At 41.0% G+C, this 15,734-nt stretch overlaps 1 protein-coding gene across 3 annotated transcripts in view; it reads right to left on the reverse strand.

Moving 5' to 3' along the window:
- Window positions 1–5,322: 5,322 nt before the first annotated feature.
- TGFB2 (transforming growth factor beta 2) overlaps window positions 5,323–15,734 on the reverse strand; it is a 75,096-nt gene continuing 64,684 nt past the window's right edge. For 2 of the 3 annotated variants that reach the window (XM_036931895.2, XM_036931904.2), the window contains 5 exons: window positions 11,741–11,873; window positions 11,510–11,620; window positions 9,850–10,027; window positions 8,516–8,669; window positions 5,323–5,750 (listed from right to left, as the gene is read on the reverse strand). In XM_036931895.2, coding sequence (XP_036787790.2) covers window positions 5,592–5,750; window positions 8,516–8,669; window positions 9,850–10,027; window positions 11,510–11,620; window positions 11,741–11,873 — 735 coding nt within the window. In that variant the 3' untranslated portion in view covers window positions 5,323–5,591. The remainder of the gene's footprint in view (window positions 5,751–8,515; window positions 8,670–9,849; window positions 10,028–11,509; window positions 11,621–11,740; window positions 11,874–15,734) is intronic. The other variant, XR_005033867.2, reaches the window with a different exon arrangement.

The raw sequence follows: 15,734 nt of genomic DNA on the forward strand, positions 1-15,734 counted from the left end.
ACTCCCACAATATTGTGAGGTTTACCGCCAGCAGCTCCACCAGACCCCCACAGTAAATGCCAGAGAAAGATCTTCTTGTACTTCCAGCAGGGGGAGGGAAAAGAACCATCTGAAAAACACCAGGGCACTCTGTTCCTAACAAGTCCTGCTCTCAGGGGAAACTAGTTCACCAGCTCCTGACCTGCCAGGGCACTGTCAGAGCCTACTGACCCAGGAGAGGGAAATATCCAACTCTAGTCCATTTTAGTCATCCTACCCCAACTAAGGGAGGAGATAAAAACTGAGAAACTGGTCAAGTTCACAGTCCAGAGATCATAGGCTTACGGAAATGCTAAACCCAATCAAGGACTATAGAGTGTTTCCCCCACCCCTCACCACCAATTACTAATGCCTAATCACAGCTGTTCCTCTTACCTGGTACATTATGTCTGGGTATCAGGAAAAAATTACAAGGTGTATACTGTGGGGAAAATGGAAGTTCCCATGGCCAGGATCCTCACCTGACCCTCAGCTACTTGATGATGTAACTGGCCTGCTGCTGGGCTACCGCTTCCACACCCACAGGCAATGAGCTATTACTGACTGAGTCACTATATACAGAGCTCTGCCCAGTGCTCTGGATGGGGGCAGAGACAGAGGTGGGTTACTGACCTGCAGACTGCTGGATGCAGGCGTGATTCTAGTGCTCGACCTACTGCCAGGAGAAGAAAGTATATATTCTTTATTTACTTTATTTATGTATCACAGATATCAACCCTTTTACCCTAAGCATGTTCCACTGTCACTTCTCAGTCCCACTGAATCCAGAGTGAACTTGCCTGGGGCTGAAACCCTCAGGCAAGACACATTCCAAAAGGCAAAAAACACAATTTGAAGATACAAAGCCAGCATCGAAACAGGCATGGCCAGGATGTTGGAATTATCTGACTGGGACTGTAAAACGACTATGACCAGTACGCTAAGGGCTCTAACGGATAACACACAGCAGGCGAGGCAGCTGGGCAGTGTGAGCGGAGAGCTGGAAATCCAAACAAAGAACCAAAAAGAAGAAATAGAATCCAAGCGATGAACGTGAGCCACTGATGTCATTTCTCAATGTTCTGGTAATTACATTAAAAGAGTGAAAAAGTTAATTTTAACGATAGAGTATTTTTAATTCTATATATCCAAAGGAGTATTATTTAGACATGGAATCAATATAAAAGATTCATGAGACCTTTACATTCTTTTACTTTTTTTAACTAAATTTTCAAAATCTGCTGTGTATTTTACACTTCGGCATATCTCAGTTCAGATGAGGCACATTTCAGTTGCTTGAAAGTCATATGTGGCTAATAGCCAGTGTCCCGGACAACAAAGTTCTAGATCTTCCTCTTACGAAATGAGTCATTCTCGACACATCCTTTAACCATTCTGAGTCTGCTCACTGCACGGTAACATGGAATTACATTAACAAAAGCCTACATCAGAGGCTGGCCTGTGAGGTTAGATAGGTTAACAGACAAACTGCAGTTCTGATTACTATCATCATAGGAAACGGCTCATTCAACCACCACGTTGTCTTTTTACTTTGAATTTTAGCTGGTGGACTGAAGCAAAACTTAAAATGAACACTGACCCACTATTTTAAATAATTTCTGGTCAGTCATGTAACCAAAAGGTCAGCAAACGGAGGAACAGAATATTCTCAGGAATAACTGATGGTTTGATCTGTTTATGAGATTAAGGTCTGGAGGGTTTACACACTGAGTATCAAAATGGAGAAGCCTGGACCTGGGTTACAGTCTGAACATAAAAAGCTCACTGCAACAGGATTGTTAAGAAGCCAAAAGCAGATTGGATGGGGAAATATTGTTAAGACTACTATTTACTGATATCAGATACAGGTCAAAGACCTAGCCAAGTATTTTTCATGTGTCCATTCACTTAACAAGGGCACATAAACATACACATAAAGCCCTGTAAAACAGGTTGTCTCATCTGCATTTTACAGATGAAGAAATGGAGGCTCAGAGCGTGGCGTACAGATTTGCCATAGCTGATACAGCTGCTAGGCAACCCTTCACACAGCTTTACAGGACCGTACTATTCTCCCTCATCACATGCAGGGGATGTGGGCTGGGACCACAGGCCTGGAACTGGCCCTCTGCCGAGAAGCATGAACTAATCGTTTTAAAGCAAAATGCTTCTCCTCTGTCTGAGGTGAGTATAAAAGATGCAACACAGGTTGTAGAAACGGGAACCATTTTCTATTCTACCTAAACACTAGAACTGGTGTTTCATGTCTATGTGACGTTAAGACAGCAGGCACAAACCGGTTTTTCGTTAGGTAAAGCAAGACAACCAGATGGAGCCACAACTATTTTATTAGTTCTATTTATTAAGATACTGGCAACTCACTTGTGAAGTCTGGGCTTGTAGGGCACAGCCAAGGAAATCTGTGGGAATCGGGGTTTTTTGGTGCAGTGGTATGGCTAAAGGGAGAGAAGAGGAGCTGTTCTCCAAGCCCAACTCTAAAGAGCACATGGCTCTTGTTGTATCTGGCGGGCTCAGCAACTATCCGAGTTATGGGGCTACAGGGGATACTGTCTAGACCAATTCTTTTGGCCCTGGGGTTGGCAGAACATAGAACCAGAAAGCCAAAGCTTGGTCCAAACATCTCTGCATTTTTTTCTGGTAGACAGTCAAGCTGGATGGAAACTAAATTTCAAACAATTACCAAACAGCAATAAGCAAGAGAATAAAAAGACTGCAAAGGTCTTTCTTCTGTCTTTGACAGACAGGTCCTGATTCTTGAGCTATATACATCATGGCATTTGTGAAATGAATGTCCTTGAGGAAAAAAGCATGATCGTTAAGATGGCAAGACTTTTGCGGCTTGTGATCATTCTCATTGCATTAGAGGTGTTTCTCTCCTGATGACACCATGACAGGAAAAACACATCAACATATAATTGAAATAATTTATTTACCACTAGAGCACCACAAAAACAGACATACATTGTGTTAAAATACAGCGTAATCAGTCATCAAAATACAAAACAGCTATTCTTATATTCCATTTTTTAGAAAAATCATGCCAACCATAAAATTGTACTGCTGCTTAACATATAAAAACTGCTGCCCCCCCCCACCTGCATACTAACATTTCCCCTTTGCCCTCCCACTTCCCACCCTTCCCACGACAATATTTACTTACTGGAAATAAGGACCTTATAGAACCCCCACAAACTAAAAAAAAAAAAAAAAAAAAAAAAAGATTCAAGAAATCTTAAAATAGAGCATTTAAAATATTATCAGTGCATTCATGAGGAAAGACAAAATAATATAAAACAAATGTCATTCTATCTGAGAGGAGAATACCTGCAGAAATAAGAGTGATTTACATAGAATTAATAGAAAAGTGGAAGAGAAAAAAAATCAACACACTCAGATCTGGGGTTGGGTTACATCTAATACAAGGGCTGTTCACTATTGTGGCGTCTCGTCTCTTGCTCTTCCAGTTTTCAAACTTGAAAATCCCATTTGTCATTTTCATTAATTCCAAAAAAGTATACTATATCCAACAACTTCACTTTGGAGGCCCACCTCACCGTGCTGTTCTTTAGCTGAAACCGTTAACTATCCCATTGTTTTATCCATTCACTTCTAATCTTAAACACAAATATAGACAACTGACATAGCCTACAAACCCTGACTTAAGATGACCTTCTCTGCAATGACGTGGCAAATCATTTATTAAAGCAAAGTCCAGTCTAGCCTCAGATCTAAATAACTTTATTCAGAGGAAAGAAAGAATTTTTTGATCACGGGAGAACTGGGCTGGTGCTTGTGCAACTTCCAAAGAACCTCTATAAAAACCTTACCTTCATAATATACACTAAGTAGCTTATGCTGACCTGGACACTTATTCTCCCCTAAAAAAAAAAAAACAATGGTATCAATTAAAATGTAGATCTTTCCATCTCCCCCTGAACACTAAAAACCTGATTCAAGGAAAAGATGTTTCCTATGAACAGTCTGATCTTTAATAACAATAAAATTCTCTGAAAATACAGTTTACACCACATTAGAGGAACCTTTCTTAACTCAGTCACCAAGATTCTGCGTTTCAGTCAGATCTGTGGGCCCTTGCTAAACACTAAACCAATTCACCTCAGTTATCTATGTATCTATAATATACTCCAATTTTCCTACCTAAGAAGATTTTGAACATTGCATTGATTAGTAACAATGCTTAGAAAATGAAGGAACACTACTGAACATGAATCTATCCTTTTTATAGAAGAAAAAAAAAAGGAAAAGTGGACTCAGGTAGCTTATGTCGTAATAATGGAGAAAATGCACAAAGTACACACATGGAGCAAGTACTATAAAACATGTATTTGTAGTGCAAGTCAAAACACTGGGGTTTTACTGAAAAGAACTGGCCAGCTACAGGAAACACACAATTCGGAGTGATCATTAAAAGGAGTCCAAATGTAAGTCCAATCTCAATCATAGTTGACATTATTATGGAACATTAAAAACACGGCAAAATTTACACATTATACGCAAAGTAGTTAATGTTTTGATTTCATAGTTTGCAAAAAAAGATCTGCAGGTGTGTTTCCAATTATACTGGCTTCTATACCCATCTATTATAGTAATATAGGCATGGTTGACAGATACCAAACCGAAGGGAAAACCTAGAGCCTAGCTTTATGGCAATACTTTACGGTTTGAAGTGTGACCAGTACGTAGCAAAACATTTCAACATTTCACTGGTTTACTAAACTGACAAAGAACCATTTACAATTAAGAAGGAAAAAAAATCTTACAGACTTATTCTGACCGAAAGTTTCCTTTATTAACAGCCTTTTCAGTTTTGAACCTTACAAAAAGCTTCCTTAGGCAGTTGGTGTGTTTTCAGGGTCTTTATCTTAAATGCAGACTTGCCTGGTCATATAATAACTCACTTGGGCTTTCATCCCATTAATATGATCTCTTTTTCTGGCTCGTTGGAGTTCAAGTTCCTTAAGCCATCCATGAGTTTCTGGCAAAGTATTTGGTCTCCACTTTATACACCTGTTTTATTTTCCAAGGGCAATGAAATGTTCATTATATAGTAACACACAATAAATAACTCACTGTTAACTCTAAGAGTAAGAATTGGAAGGGTGTCTATTGCATAGCAATACAGAAAAATCAAGTGAGGCATGGGATAGGAACGGTATGTACAGCAACTCCACTTAACGGGATTTTCCTGTTTTGTTTTGTTTTGTTTTTCCTTTCACATAATTAACACTAACAAATTCTTCCAGTGTTTATTTTTTTTCTTAAAAAAAAAAAAAGGTTTTGCTTCTTGTCTCTCTCACAGAGTTGGTGAAATGTAGATTAAGCCTTCGACTTTTTCTTTTGTTTCAGATGCCAGTTTTAACAGAACACAGACTTCCCAGGTGTTTGAACTGGTACCGCTTTTTCAGATTTTTTTTTTTTTTAACACTGATGAAGCAAGGCTCTCTTATGTTTCCTTGTTACACACACTGTCGTTTTCGTCATCATCCTATCTTTGTGATCATCGTCTTGCCACTTTTTTTCCCCCCAGAATCTTAACTGCATTTGCAAGACTTTACGATCATATTGGAAAGCTGTTCGATCTTGGGTGTTTTGCCAATGTAGTAAAGGATGGTGAGCGGTTCTAAATCCTGAGACACGCAGCAAGGAGAAGCAGAAGCTTCTGGATTTATGGTGTTATACAAGCTGAGAACCTGAAAGGACACAGGACAGGAAAGACAACATAGAAAAAGACAAAAAATAAAATAAAGCGATTATTTTTAAAGAACCATTCTACCTGACTTAACCACTCATAGCACAGACTAGGCAATTTAAACAGTGTTTGGTTTACAATTTCCTTTTCTTAATCCCCAGTTATGGTCAAATTGGTATGTGCCCCTAGAAATCACTGAATTCATCATGTTCCTACAGAATCTCTTCTACATCACAAATGATTCTGTACAAGTAGGATTGGACGATATCGCTCATTTGACAGAGTTCAGTTTTTCCAGTAAGTTCCCTACTTTGGTTATCTGCTGTGCTGCACATTTTCCCCAGGACCTCCAAAAAATGGGTCCTCTGAGTATGTGGTCTTGTTTCTACACCTCTTTGTAAGTGAGGTTGTTTTATGAATACATATTTTCAATTCTCACCTAGGTTAAGTTTCCTGGAGGTGAGGACATTAGAGACTGCTTTTCCCTGATTGCTTTAGTAAGTCTGGACAAAATGAGACTTGTGCCAGGTGAAGAAATGAACACATGGACAGATACAAGAATACATTTTTTTGAATTAGAACTCCCATAAGAGCTTTTACCTACTCTTATGTAAAAAAAAAAAACACCTGTCTACAATGTGACATCTTTCTACACTGAGTGTCTTCCGAGGCTAATTGAATGTCACTTAAATTCTCATTTAAAAGAAAAAAGATGAAAGTCTTTTCATTTATCCTGGCTTCATAAGTACAGTCATGCTAAGAATGACCTCAAAAGCAATCTATATTCCTAATTATTCACTTTCTTACATTTTGCCCCCAAATAATATTAATAACAATAATAAAAATAACGATCATCACCCCTGCCTTTAGCTTTCCAGGTGGTCAATGGCAGGGTCTAAGTTGGACGAGCAGACAGCCCGTCCGAAAACAGAATGTTTTCTGCAGTTAGTCCTGGACCTTGAACCCCCTTCTATATCAAAGGGGTATGTGACTTTTACCAGTGGAGGTACGTAGGTTCCCCAGTGATGATAAAGAGACATTTCCAAGGATACCATTAATGTGCTAGTCAAACAGCAAATGACCTTTTCCTCGAGATTCACTGTAATTTTTTCAGCCTAGGACAGAAGATCTGTTCAGCGCAGCCACACTGACTACTTTATGAAGCTACCTCGGCTCCTTGGGGAACTGTCCAAACCACATATTTGTGACCACGACAGTTATTCTTCCTCCCTCCTTGAAAAACAAGCACGGCCTCAGCCTTCACACACTCCCTCTGTGTATCGGGGAGGAGAATCATGTTTCTCCTTGGCCGCTGGGCCTTGCCCACATTACAGCCACTGTTGCCACAGCCCAGATGAAGCAGCCCGGCCAGGGAGCTCAACAAAGGCACAGGCATGAGCAAGCTTCCCTCACATGGCCGAGCACGTGGTCAGCCCGAGTGCCAAAAGCTACAGGGGAGTTGGGAAAACAGCTGGAGGAAGGAGAGCCATATTTGTCAATTTAAAGTCTAGCATATGTAGCCATGTGTAAATACAAAGACTTCATGTTCCACTAACACATGCTTTCTCGTCGGAATTAAAGAGGAATTTTATAACACAAATCGTCTACAATAATTGATAACCCTGGAACTCTTGAATTCAGCAGAAAGCACCATGTGATCTTCTGGCAGCAGATTCATTTTCCTACCCTGCAGTGAAGGCAATTTTTCTAATGCCTCTTTAATCAGGAGATTTACAGAGACATAACCCCAATGGGCAGCCATATTTCAGGAATTAAACTCAGTGAGAACACAGCAAATGAGGTTATAAAACAAGGAGGCCCCGCATTCCAGGCTTTGGTTTGTCACTAACCATTTGATCTTGGGCAAGTCATCTGCATGCTCAAAACCCCCATATCTTCAGAAAAGTGAAATGTTTTGACAAGATAACTTATGGAATCCTTTCCACCCCTAAAATCCTATGCTGTGCGGTGCCGGGAAGAGCCATTTGGACACATATCATCATTGCACAGAAAAAGCCTTTGCTAATCTGGGCTGCTAGCCCAGGCATCCAAACGAGGACCTGCTCTTTGAGTTACCTCCTATCCCCTTTGAAGGAACCTGATAAAGGATTTAGTCTTGTTTACTTTGGGTTACATTCAAGAAGACTTAGAGGTGCTAATTCTCAAATCATTTTCACACATGTCATCTTTCTGTTCTTCCCGAGTTGGGCATTATTATCTGAAAGATACTTTCTAATATAAATTTTCCTCTGTGCCCATATGAAATCGAGGTTCAGAGAAGTTAAATGACTTTTTGTTGTAAAGCAGTGATGCTGAAAACAGTTTTATGCTTAAAGTTCTTTCTACTAAGACAGTGCCCTGTGGTGGATGGTAACAGCTCCTCATTTTAGATGGGGACCTGGTTCCTTGACATTGTCACTGCATACGACACTAAGTGATACATCGATTCCAAAAGTTTTTTTCTGACTACCTATTTATGCTTAGAGCTGTTGAGAATATAAAAACAGAAGATGAATTAAACAAAACTGTCTTCCAGTTGTTTATAATCTAATTGGGAAGGCAAGACCTACTATTCAAACTAATCCAGGTTCCCTTCTGAAGTCACTTACAGCCATACTGTTTTTGGGATTGAAAAGGACTTCTCAAGTGCTCATTCACATCTGATGATGAAAGGGCAGCAGGCCCATTAGAATTCATTTGGAAATACTTTGAGCAAGGACACATTAGAAACCCAGGAACAGAAGAAACAGTTGGCCAAAAGCTTACCCTGCTGTGCTGAGTGTCAGAGCTCCATAAATACGGGCATGCTCCAGCACAGAAGTTGGCATTGTACCCTTTAGGTTCATGTATCCATTTCCACCCTAGGTCCCTCTTGAAGTCAATGTAAAGCGGACGAAGGCAGCAGTTATCCTGCACATTTCTGGTAAGAGAGCAATGGAAATTTTTAAGGCTGATATCCTCCCCACCCATCATCCAAACCAGAAAAATGACTCATTCATTTATTCAACAAGCATCCATTGAGCACAGATCATGGGCCAAGGTTTAATGGTTTTATTGTAACCTCAAGTGACTTTCACAATGGCGTGTTCAGGTGATTAGCTGGACCCTTTTCCCTTCTAAGTGCTCCACCCTCGCTCCCTTGTCTGCGACTTTGAAAGTCAGGTTTTTTCCCTTGAATGACTGGATAAAAGCAGAGAGGTGGTTGGAAGAGACTAATCCCTTTGCAAGGGCAAAACGGCACAGGTTTGCCATCCAGCCTCTATTGCCCTTTCAAACAAAAAATGAATGGAGTACAACAGCTATGATCAAAGAACCATGCGAGGCATTTGCCTTTGAGAATAAATCCATGTCCCTTGATCTAGGAATGAACCAGAGGTCAAGAAACATGAAGTATTGCTTCGTGTGATCACTGAAGCTGGCAACCAAAAAAAAAACCCCGATTTTACTTGTGAACTCTGACACGTGGAGCATTTTGTCAGGGAGGACCCCTCCCTTCTCCGTAGCTCTCCAAATAAAGAGCTCTCCTGTTCAAGGCTTGATAAGGAACCGTAGAAGAATATTCACACGCTCCCTCACACACTCACATGGAAATGGGAAATGAATTCATGTTGCCCTCACTTCCGTAAAATTCTGTAGCTAAAGACAACAGCTAAATTCTCCTGTTGCCTCTCTCATCTCTGTTACTGTGAAAGAGTGAAACCATGGGACTCTGCCATGGGGGTGAAGGCTTCCTACGGATGGCGAGGCTTCCGAATTAGGAAGCTGTCATCATGCACCTCAAATAAGCATATTTGCTCTAAGGAGCAAGGAGCCCATTTTTTTCTCCAGCCCCAAAGTGCTTGAGGAAAACTCGGTAACAATCAGGGGGCTGGTTTCTTCCCTTCACACCTGGTTCACTGCAAAGGGCTGGTGAATATGCAACACAGAAATAACTGTTTTAAGCCTCCGGGGAGAATGATGGTGTGAGACACGGTAGCTCTCCTGGAACCACCTGGCCTTCAGCAGTGAGTGCAGTTCAGGTCCATTTGTAGTGAGAGAAAAGACCAAGACAGCAGAAGGGCTAACATGCAATCACATTATTTTACTGTAGTTTCCTTTACCTAAAGCAATAGGCTGCGTCCAAAGCACGCTTCTTCCGCCGGTTGGACTGTTGTGACTCAAGTCTGTAGGAGGGCAACAACATTAGCAGGAGGTGTGGGGCCTTCCCACTGGTTTTTTTCCTAGTGGACTTTATAGTTTTCTGATCACCACTGGTATATGTGGAGGTGCCATCAATACCTTGAAAAAATGCATTTGGGTAATGAACATTTAGCTTTACCTTCAGCGAATATCATCAGCCATATTCCTTTTTCCTTTGTACAGCGTCACCATGAACACTGATGACCCACAGTAGCACCAGCTGGCTCTAGTCACCCCCATGGAAGTAGGTCTGGCCCAACAGGACTCCCGCAGGCGACAAGGGACGCTTCTATGGGGGCAACTGTCAGAAGGCAGTTCAGCATCAGAAGGGAGGGCTTGTTGGTTATGGAAGTCGCTATGGAAGAAGTATTTGACCTATAGTCTCAGGGCAATTGAGGGAGTTTTCTCCAGTCATTTCTCAGTTTAGGCTGCGTGCACCCCCTCAGTGACTAGACATGGCGACAGAACATGTCCCGTCACACACTGGTTCATGTGCTTCCCAGGACTCCTAGACTCCAAAGACGTTCCTAATGAACATAACCTGAGACGTACACTGAAGTGCAGTGAATTAGGTTCAAGGGTAACAGAAGTCCCCCCTCACCTGCTACTGCTTGGGAAAGCCATGAAGAAAGGGCTTTTTCATTTATTTTATGGTATCCTCGACACTTTCCTGATTCCATCTGAGATTTAGAAACTGGAGCTCTCCAAAGCATACTCAGGAGATTGCCAGTTGAAGCATTTAATCCCCACACTCTATAGAGAATCATGACGAGGTTAGAGACTGAAATAAATCTCTAGACCTCTGGCAGTATTTTTCCACGAGCAAGGGCCACTGTAGCCTTTTGCGAATGGATGGAGGTCTCGGGTGGTGTTAGCTGGGAGGGAAAATCATCGCCCTGACCAGGTGGTGTGGAGCCGTGTTGCACAGGCATGTTGTACAGACTTCCTCTCACTTCTCATTATCCAACAGCTCCTCATTCCCCTTGACCTTTGACTAACTCACTAAAAGGTGAGCAAGAATATGGGGAAAACTAAAACCTTGCTGTATGTATATAAACTATTTAAAAATTTGATAAGAGACTGTATTGAGCACCAGCTAGAAAAGGTGGACTATTTCAATATATGTAAGGTCAGTTAGAGAGGTTGTAATACCAGGAGACTCCCTTCCTCTGGGAGATACAGTTGTGGGATCCTAACACTGGTTTGGGGGGCTATTGATGGTTTTCCTTGAATGCATGCTTTCTTCTTCTTCTATAATGTTAGCACAGATGGAAAGCTGGTTTGCTGAAATCAAGAATAAAGGGTTTAACTGACTATTTAATTGTTTGGAAGGATGATGAGTCAGTCAGTTGTCTTGCCAAGTCATCACTGGGCATCGGGCATTGTAAACTGGGAACCCGCCTCTTTCTTCTGATCCTTTCTGCCTTCATAAATCTTTACAACCATATCTTTGCCGAAACAAATGTGACTCCCAGGCCTCACCAAACAATCCCATTTCACATGCAAACTGACATCATCACCCATGAGATTATCAGCGTAAGCCCTTTCCTCCCCCACCTCATATGACCAAGTTTCAGTTACCTGCAAATCTTGCTTCTAGTTCTTCACTTTTATTGGGGATGATGTAATTATTAGATGGTACAAAGGTACAGCAGGGACAGTGTAAGCTTATTTTAAATCCCAGGTTTCTGTCTGGAAAACATTAAGTCAAGGAGATCATTTGTACGTGTGTCTAGACCCTTAAATCTGCAATCAACTTGCAATAACAGGATCACTGAACATCTAGGGAGGAAAACAGAGGGTGGTTGTAACCTTTATGGTGAAGCCATTCATGAACAGCGTCAGTTACATCAAAGGAAAGCCATTCGCCTTCTGCTCTTGTTTTCACAACCTTGCTGTCGATGTAGCGCTGGGTTGGAGACGTTAAATCTTTGGATTTGAGAATCTAGAGAAGGAAAGAGCAAGAGAAAAGGCCCAGTTGGCATACTGACAGCATGATGCAACAAAAACCATTAACAGGATTCCAATTCATTATCTAAATTTAGCCACACTCTGGTATATCCATGCATTGTCATCTCAATAGCATGGCCACATGCATCAAAACACAACACCAGGCCATTTGCTATGAAAAATAGAGCTACTAAATCAGCTGTGTGTTATGATAAAGGTGACAGGCACCATAAAGCCAAGTGTCTAGAAGAAAGTGACAGTAATTATATTATACTTTGCTGATATAAGCTTTGCAAGATTTCAGCCATAAATTCTGTGCTGTTAGGTTAATGGTTTTGTTGTTCTGCTTCTCTACTTCTCTACTTATTTAATTTAGGCAACTGGGATGTAGGGAGGGACACAAGGAAGGGCCCAGTTTAGAGGATCCATGATCACCCTCAGAAGGCCCTGAATTATAAGTGTCCTTCTAAGAAAGAGAAAAAGGTCCTCACCTTGGTTCCTAAATCTGTGGACAGTAATTTATGTGGTGTGCCTCAGACTTTGAGGTCAGTCTCTAGCTGGGATTTTTACTCTCAATGTGTCTTGTTATGATTTATAAAGATATTCCATACCCTGCAGACTAAGAATGAATTTGGGCAGGAGTAGTCTGGCACAGTATGCAGTAACAGTTTGAAAGCCAATTAGCCTGAACACTGAGATTTTAGAAAGATGCACTTATTTCAAATAAGAGCAACTGCAGTACGTTCCTGGGTTTTTATAAGAAGTGAACATTTTAGGTGATTTTTAAAAATTCTGCCTGTCTTTAGTCAAACCAAGATCCTAATTCTCCTAGAGCTCCATTAAATCCCTAGCCAATCCATAGTCTGCCTTTCCTCAGAATTTAGGGGCTCCAGCCCCGTTGGTTTATACTGCCCTTCCTGATAGTGAGTCTAGCTGTTCTGTGGTTATTTCATACATATGTTATTTGGTCATTTCATACATATGTTATCATATGGTTCCCCAGGGCAGGGGTCGTGTCTTCAATCTGATACCATTTCAATGTACAGCACTCAATTTAATTAATGCCTCTTCAATGACTGAGTATCTAGAAGCTTTACTTACTCTCCTGTAAATCTTGTAAAACAAAAATGCATAATCTTCCTGATTTTAAAGTGCACTTTTCTTCCACGTGTGTACATGATTCATTTCAGGTAACCTGGCCACAAATGCTTCCTAAAGTATTTGGCATTACAAGGGCGTATTTTTATGGGTTAAGTAAAATTAGAAAAGGAGAGTGATTCGTAAAATTGGATTTTGGGGTACCACCATGAATTTTAGACTAAACCTTCTCTACAGTCCTATTCCTAAGGTTCAACAAACTGCACTAAGTGAAGAGAATCTAGAGGAAATCATGATTCTACCACAGGTAAGAGATGCCCTTTGTGAATTAAAGGAAACACAATGTATGACTTGAGGTCTGGGCGCACTGAGCTCTGGGCTTGGCGCTCTGTTTCATTACATTTAACCCTCAAAACATCCCTGCAAAGCAGATTAAGGAAAAGGAAACTCAAGGAGGTGATGTCCCTTGCCCAGGGCCTCCAGTGAACAGGTCTGGAGAGAGGACACAGACCTGCCACTCTTCATGCTCCCATCTCAGTGCTGGACTTTGCAGGCCAAAAGGAGTTGTGGGAAGTCAGTGTTGGATCATGATTCAGCCCTACCCCTTTCCAGATGACAGGAACCATTTGATGACAGAGGCAAAGGTTTTTCAAAAGATTATAATGAATGTTGGTCCAAGATAAGAATATACCACATGGAATGTATACAGTTAATGCAGACATAAACCTGAAACTTTAAAGATGCATCTTACCAGCAGACAATCCTCTAGAACTCAAACCTCGCCTTGAAAACACTCCCGGTTGTGCAATTAAGACACCACTTATCCAATTCAGAATAAATGGTATAATTAATCTATCACAGGATAATCATGACAAAACAATGGTTGAGAGAAAATTTTCAGACATTTTCATCTGCCTCATTGTCTGAAAACTAGTAACCTTTCCATAACTCATTTTTCTGTCTTTAAATTTCTTCCCCTAGCTGACCTCCTATAATGATGCATTATTCATAATGCCCTGTGTATTTGCCCTGCTCCTAGATAGCACAGTGTGTATCTTGTTCCTCTTTATTTTTAACACTTAGACACAATGTCTAGAACAAAACGTTGTTTTCATTGTTGAATTAATTGCATGTAATATACCATATATCACATGTTTGATATCTGAGATATATGTGTGTGTGTGTATATATATATATATATATATATATATATATATATATATACATATACTGGCAAACCTGTGGAATTTCTTCACCTCATAGAGAAGGAGCACATCTAAACGACCTTACTTTAAAGGCAGACCAAAGGGGAGAAAAATGACTCTGCAACTTTTTTTCTTTTTTAAAATCTCAGAAGACACATGCTTTCTCAGCTATAAAAACACTGGTAGGTTCTGACCATGGATGGCTTTACATTCTCCCACAGGTAGAAGGTTTTTACTGGTTCAAGAACAGGCCAGTTTAAGCCACCCAAGAAAGACAGCTACTTAGCTATGTAATTCCGAAATAGACCAGTGACTTCGGTCTTGTGGGTTTGCTGTCTCACACTTTACTGCCAAGGCATTCTCGAGCCCACTTGTTGCAATTTAACTCCATGCTTTCTTACCCAGTCCTCAGTGGAAACAGGAAACAGCTGCTTTCCATCACTCATAGAACATCCTTCATATTCTTGGAGACTATTATTAAATCCCTCTCAGTATGCTCACTCTCTCTCTCTCTCTCTCTAAGCTAAATAAACCCAGTTCCTGTAGCCCATATTTAGAGGGGGAATTTCCCAAACCTTTAATCACTTGGGTCACTAACAAGGATAAATGATGCTAAAAGTACTCCTCCTCCAGCTTCATGATTTTGCTTGAGAACTGGCTAGAAAACCTTCCAATCATATCTCATACTCAAACCTTAACTTGAAAGGTATCTTCTTTCTAAGAATAGATAGAACCACCCTACTCCTCATTTATCTTCTATTTATCACCCACCCTAAATTAAACCCTAAACCCACCTGCTGCTATTATCAATTAGAACTTCCCTAAACCCAAGAGTTTACATAAAAAAGGACCAGATTGGTCAACTTTAGCCATTCCATTTTAGCCTTTGCTGTCTGCCTTTGTCCATTCTCCCAACAAAGGTATTGTATATTAAGTCATGGATATGCAGCTGTTGTTTTTTTCTAGAGCCACAGTCGCTTCTAAATCCCTTTATACATCTTCTCATGACAAAGATAATTGAGCTGAACAGTAGAAGTTCTCTTAACTGGCCTCCATTTAACTGACCAGATTAGCCAGTATTTTCCATGTGTTCTGTAATATATATCAGCTGATGCCCAGAGCCTGCTGGATGTGGATAAAGAGAGGTTCCTGTGGCCAGGATTCTCACCTGGCCCTGGTTGGCTAGCTCACTCCACATGTGTGGGCCATGCATCGTTAGTGACTGTATATAAAGAGCTCTGCCCAGTGCTCTGGGCAACACGGTGGTACCACTACAAGGCTGCAGGAGAGCAGAGACTAGACTGGAGTGGTGGCAGTGCTGAGGACAGAGACAGGCTTGCTGAATGCAGACTCACTCTGAGTGGACGGGATTCTAGGAATTGACCTGCCACTGTGGGAATAAAGTTGGGTATAATTCTTTCACCCCAGGAACATTTTATTGGCATTTCTTTGGTCACACTGAATCCATAGTGAACTTGTCCAGGGTTGAAACCCATTGGCAAGACCCTGAGGTTCACTGCTGGTAAGTAGTCTGATATGTTCCAAGCACTCGT

Source organism: Manis pentadactyla, chromosome 19 (assembly GCF_030020395.1).
Source record: "Manis pentadactyla isolate mManPen7 chromosome 19, mManPen7.hap1, whole genome shotgun sequence".
Taxonomy (NCBI): Eukaryota; Metazoa; Chordata; class Mammalia; order Pholidota; family Manidae; genus Manis; species Manis pentadactyla.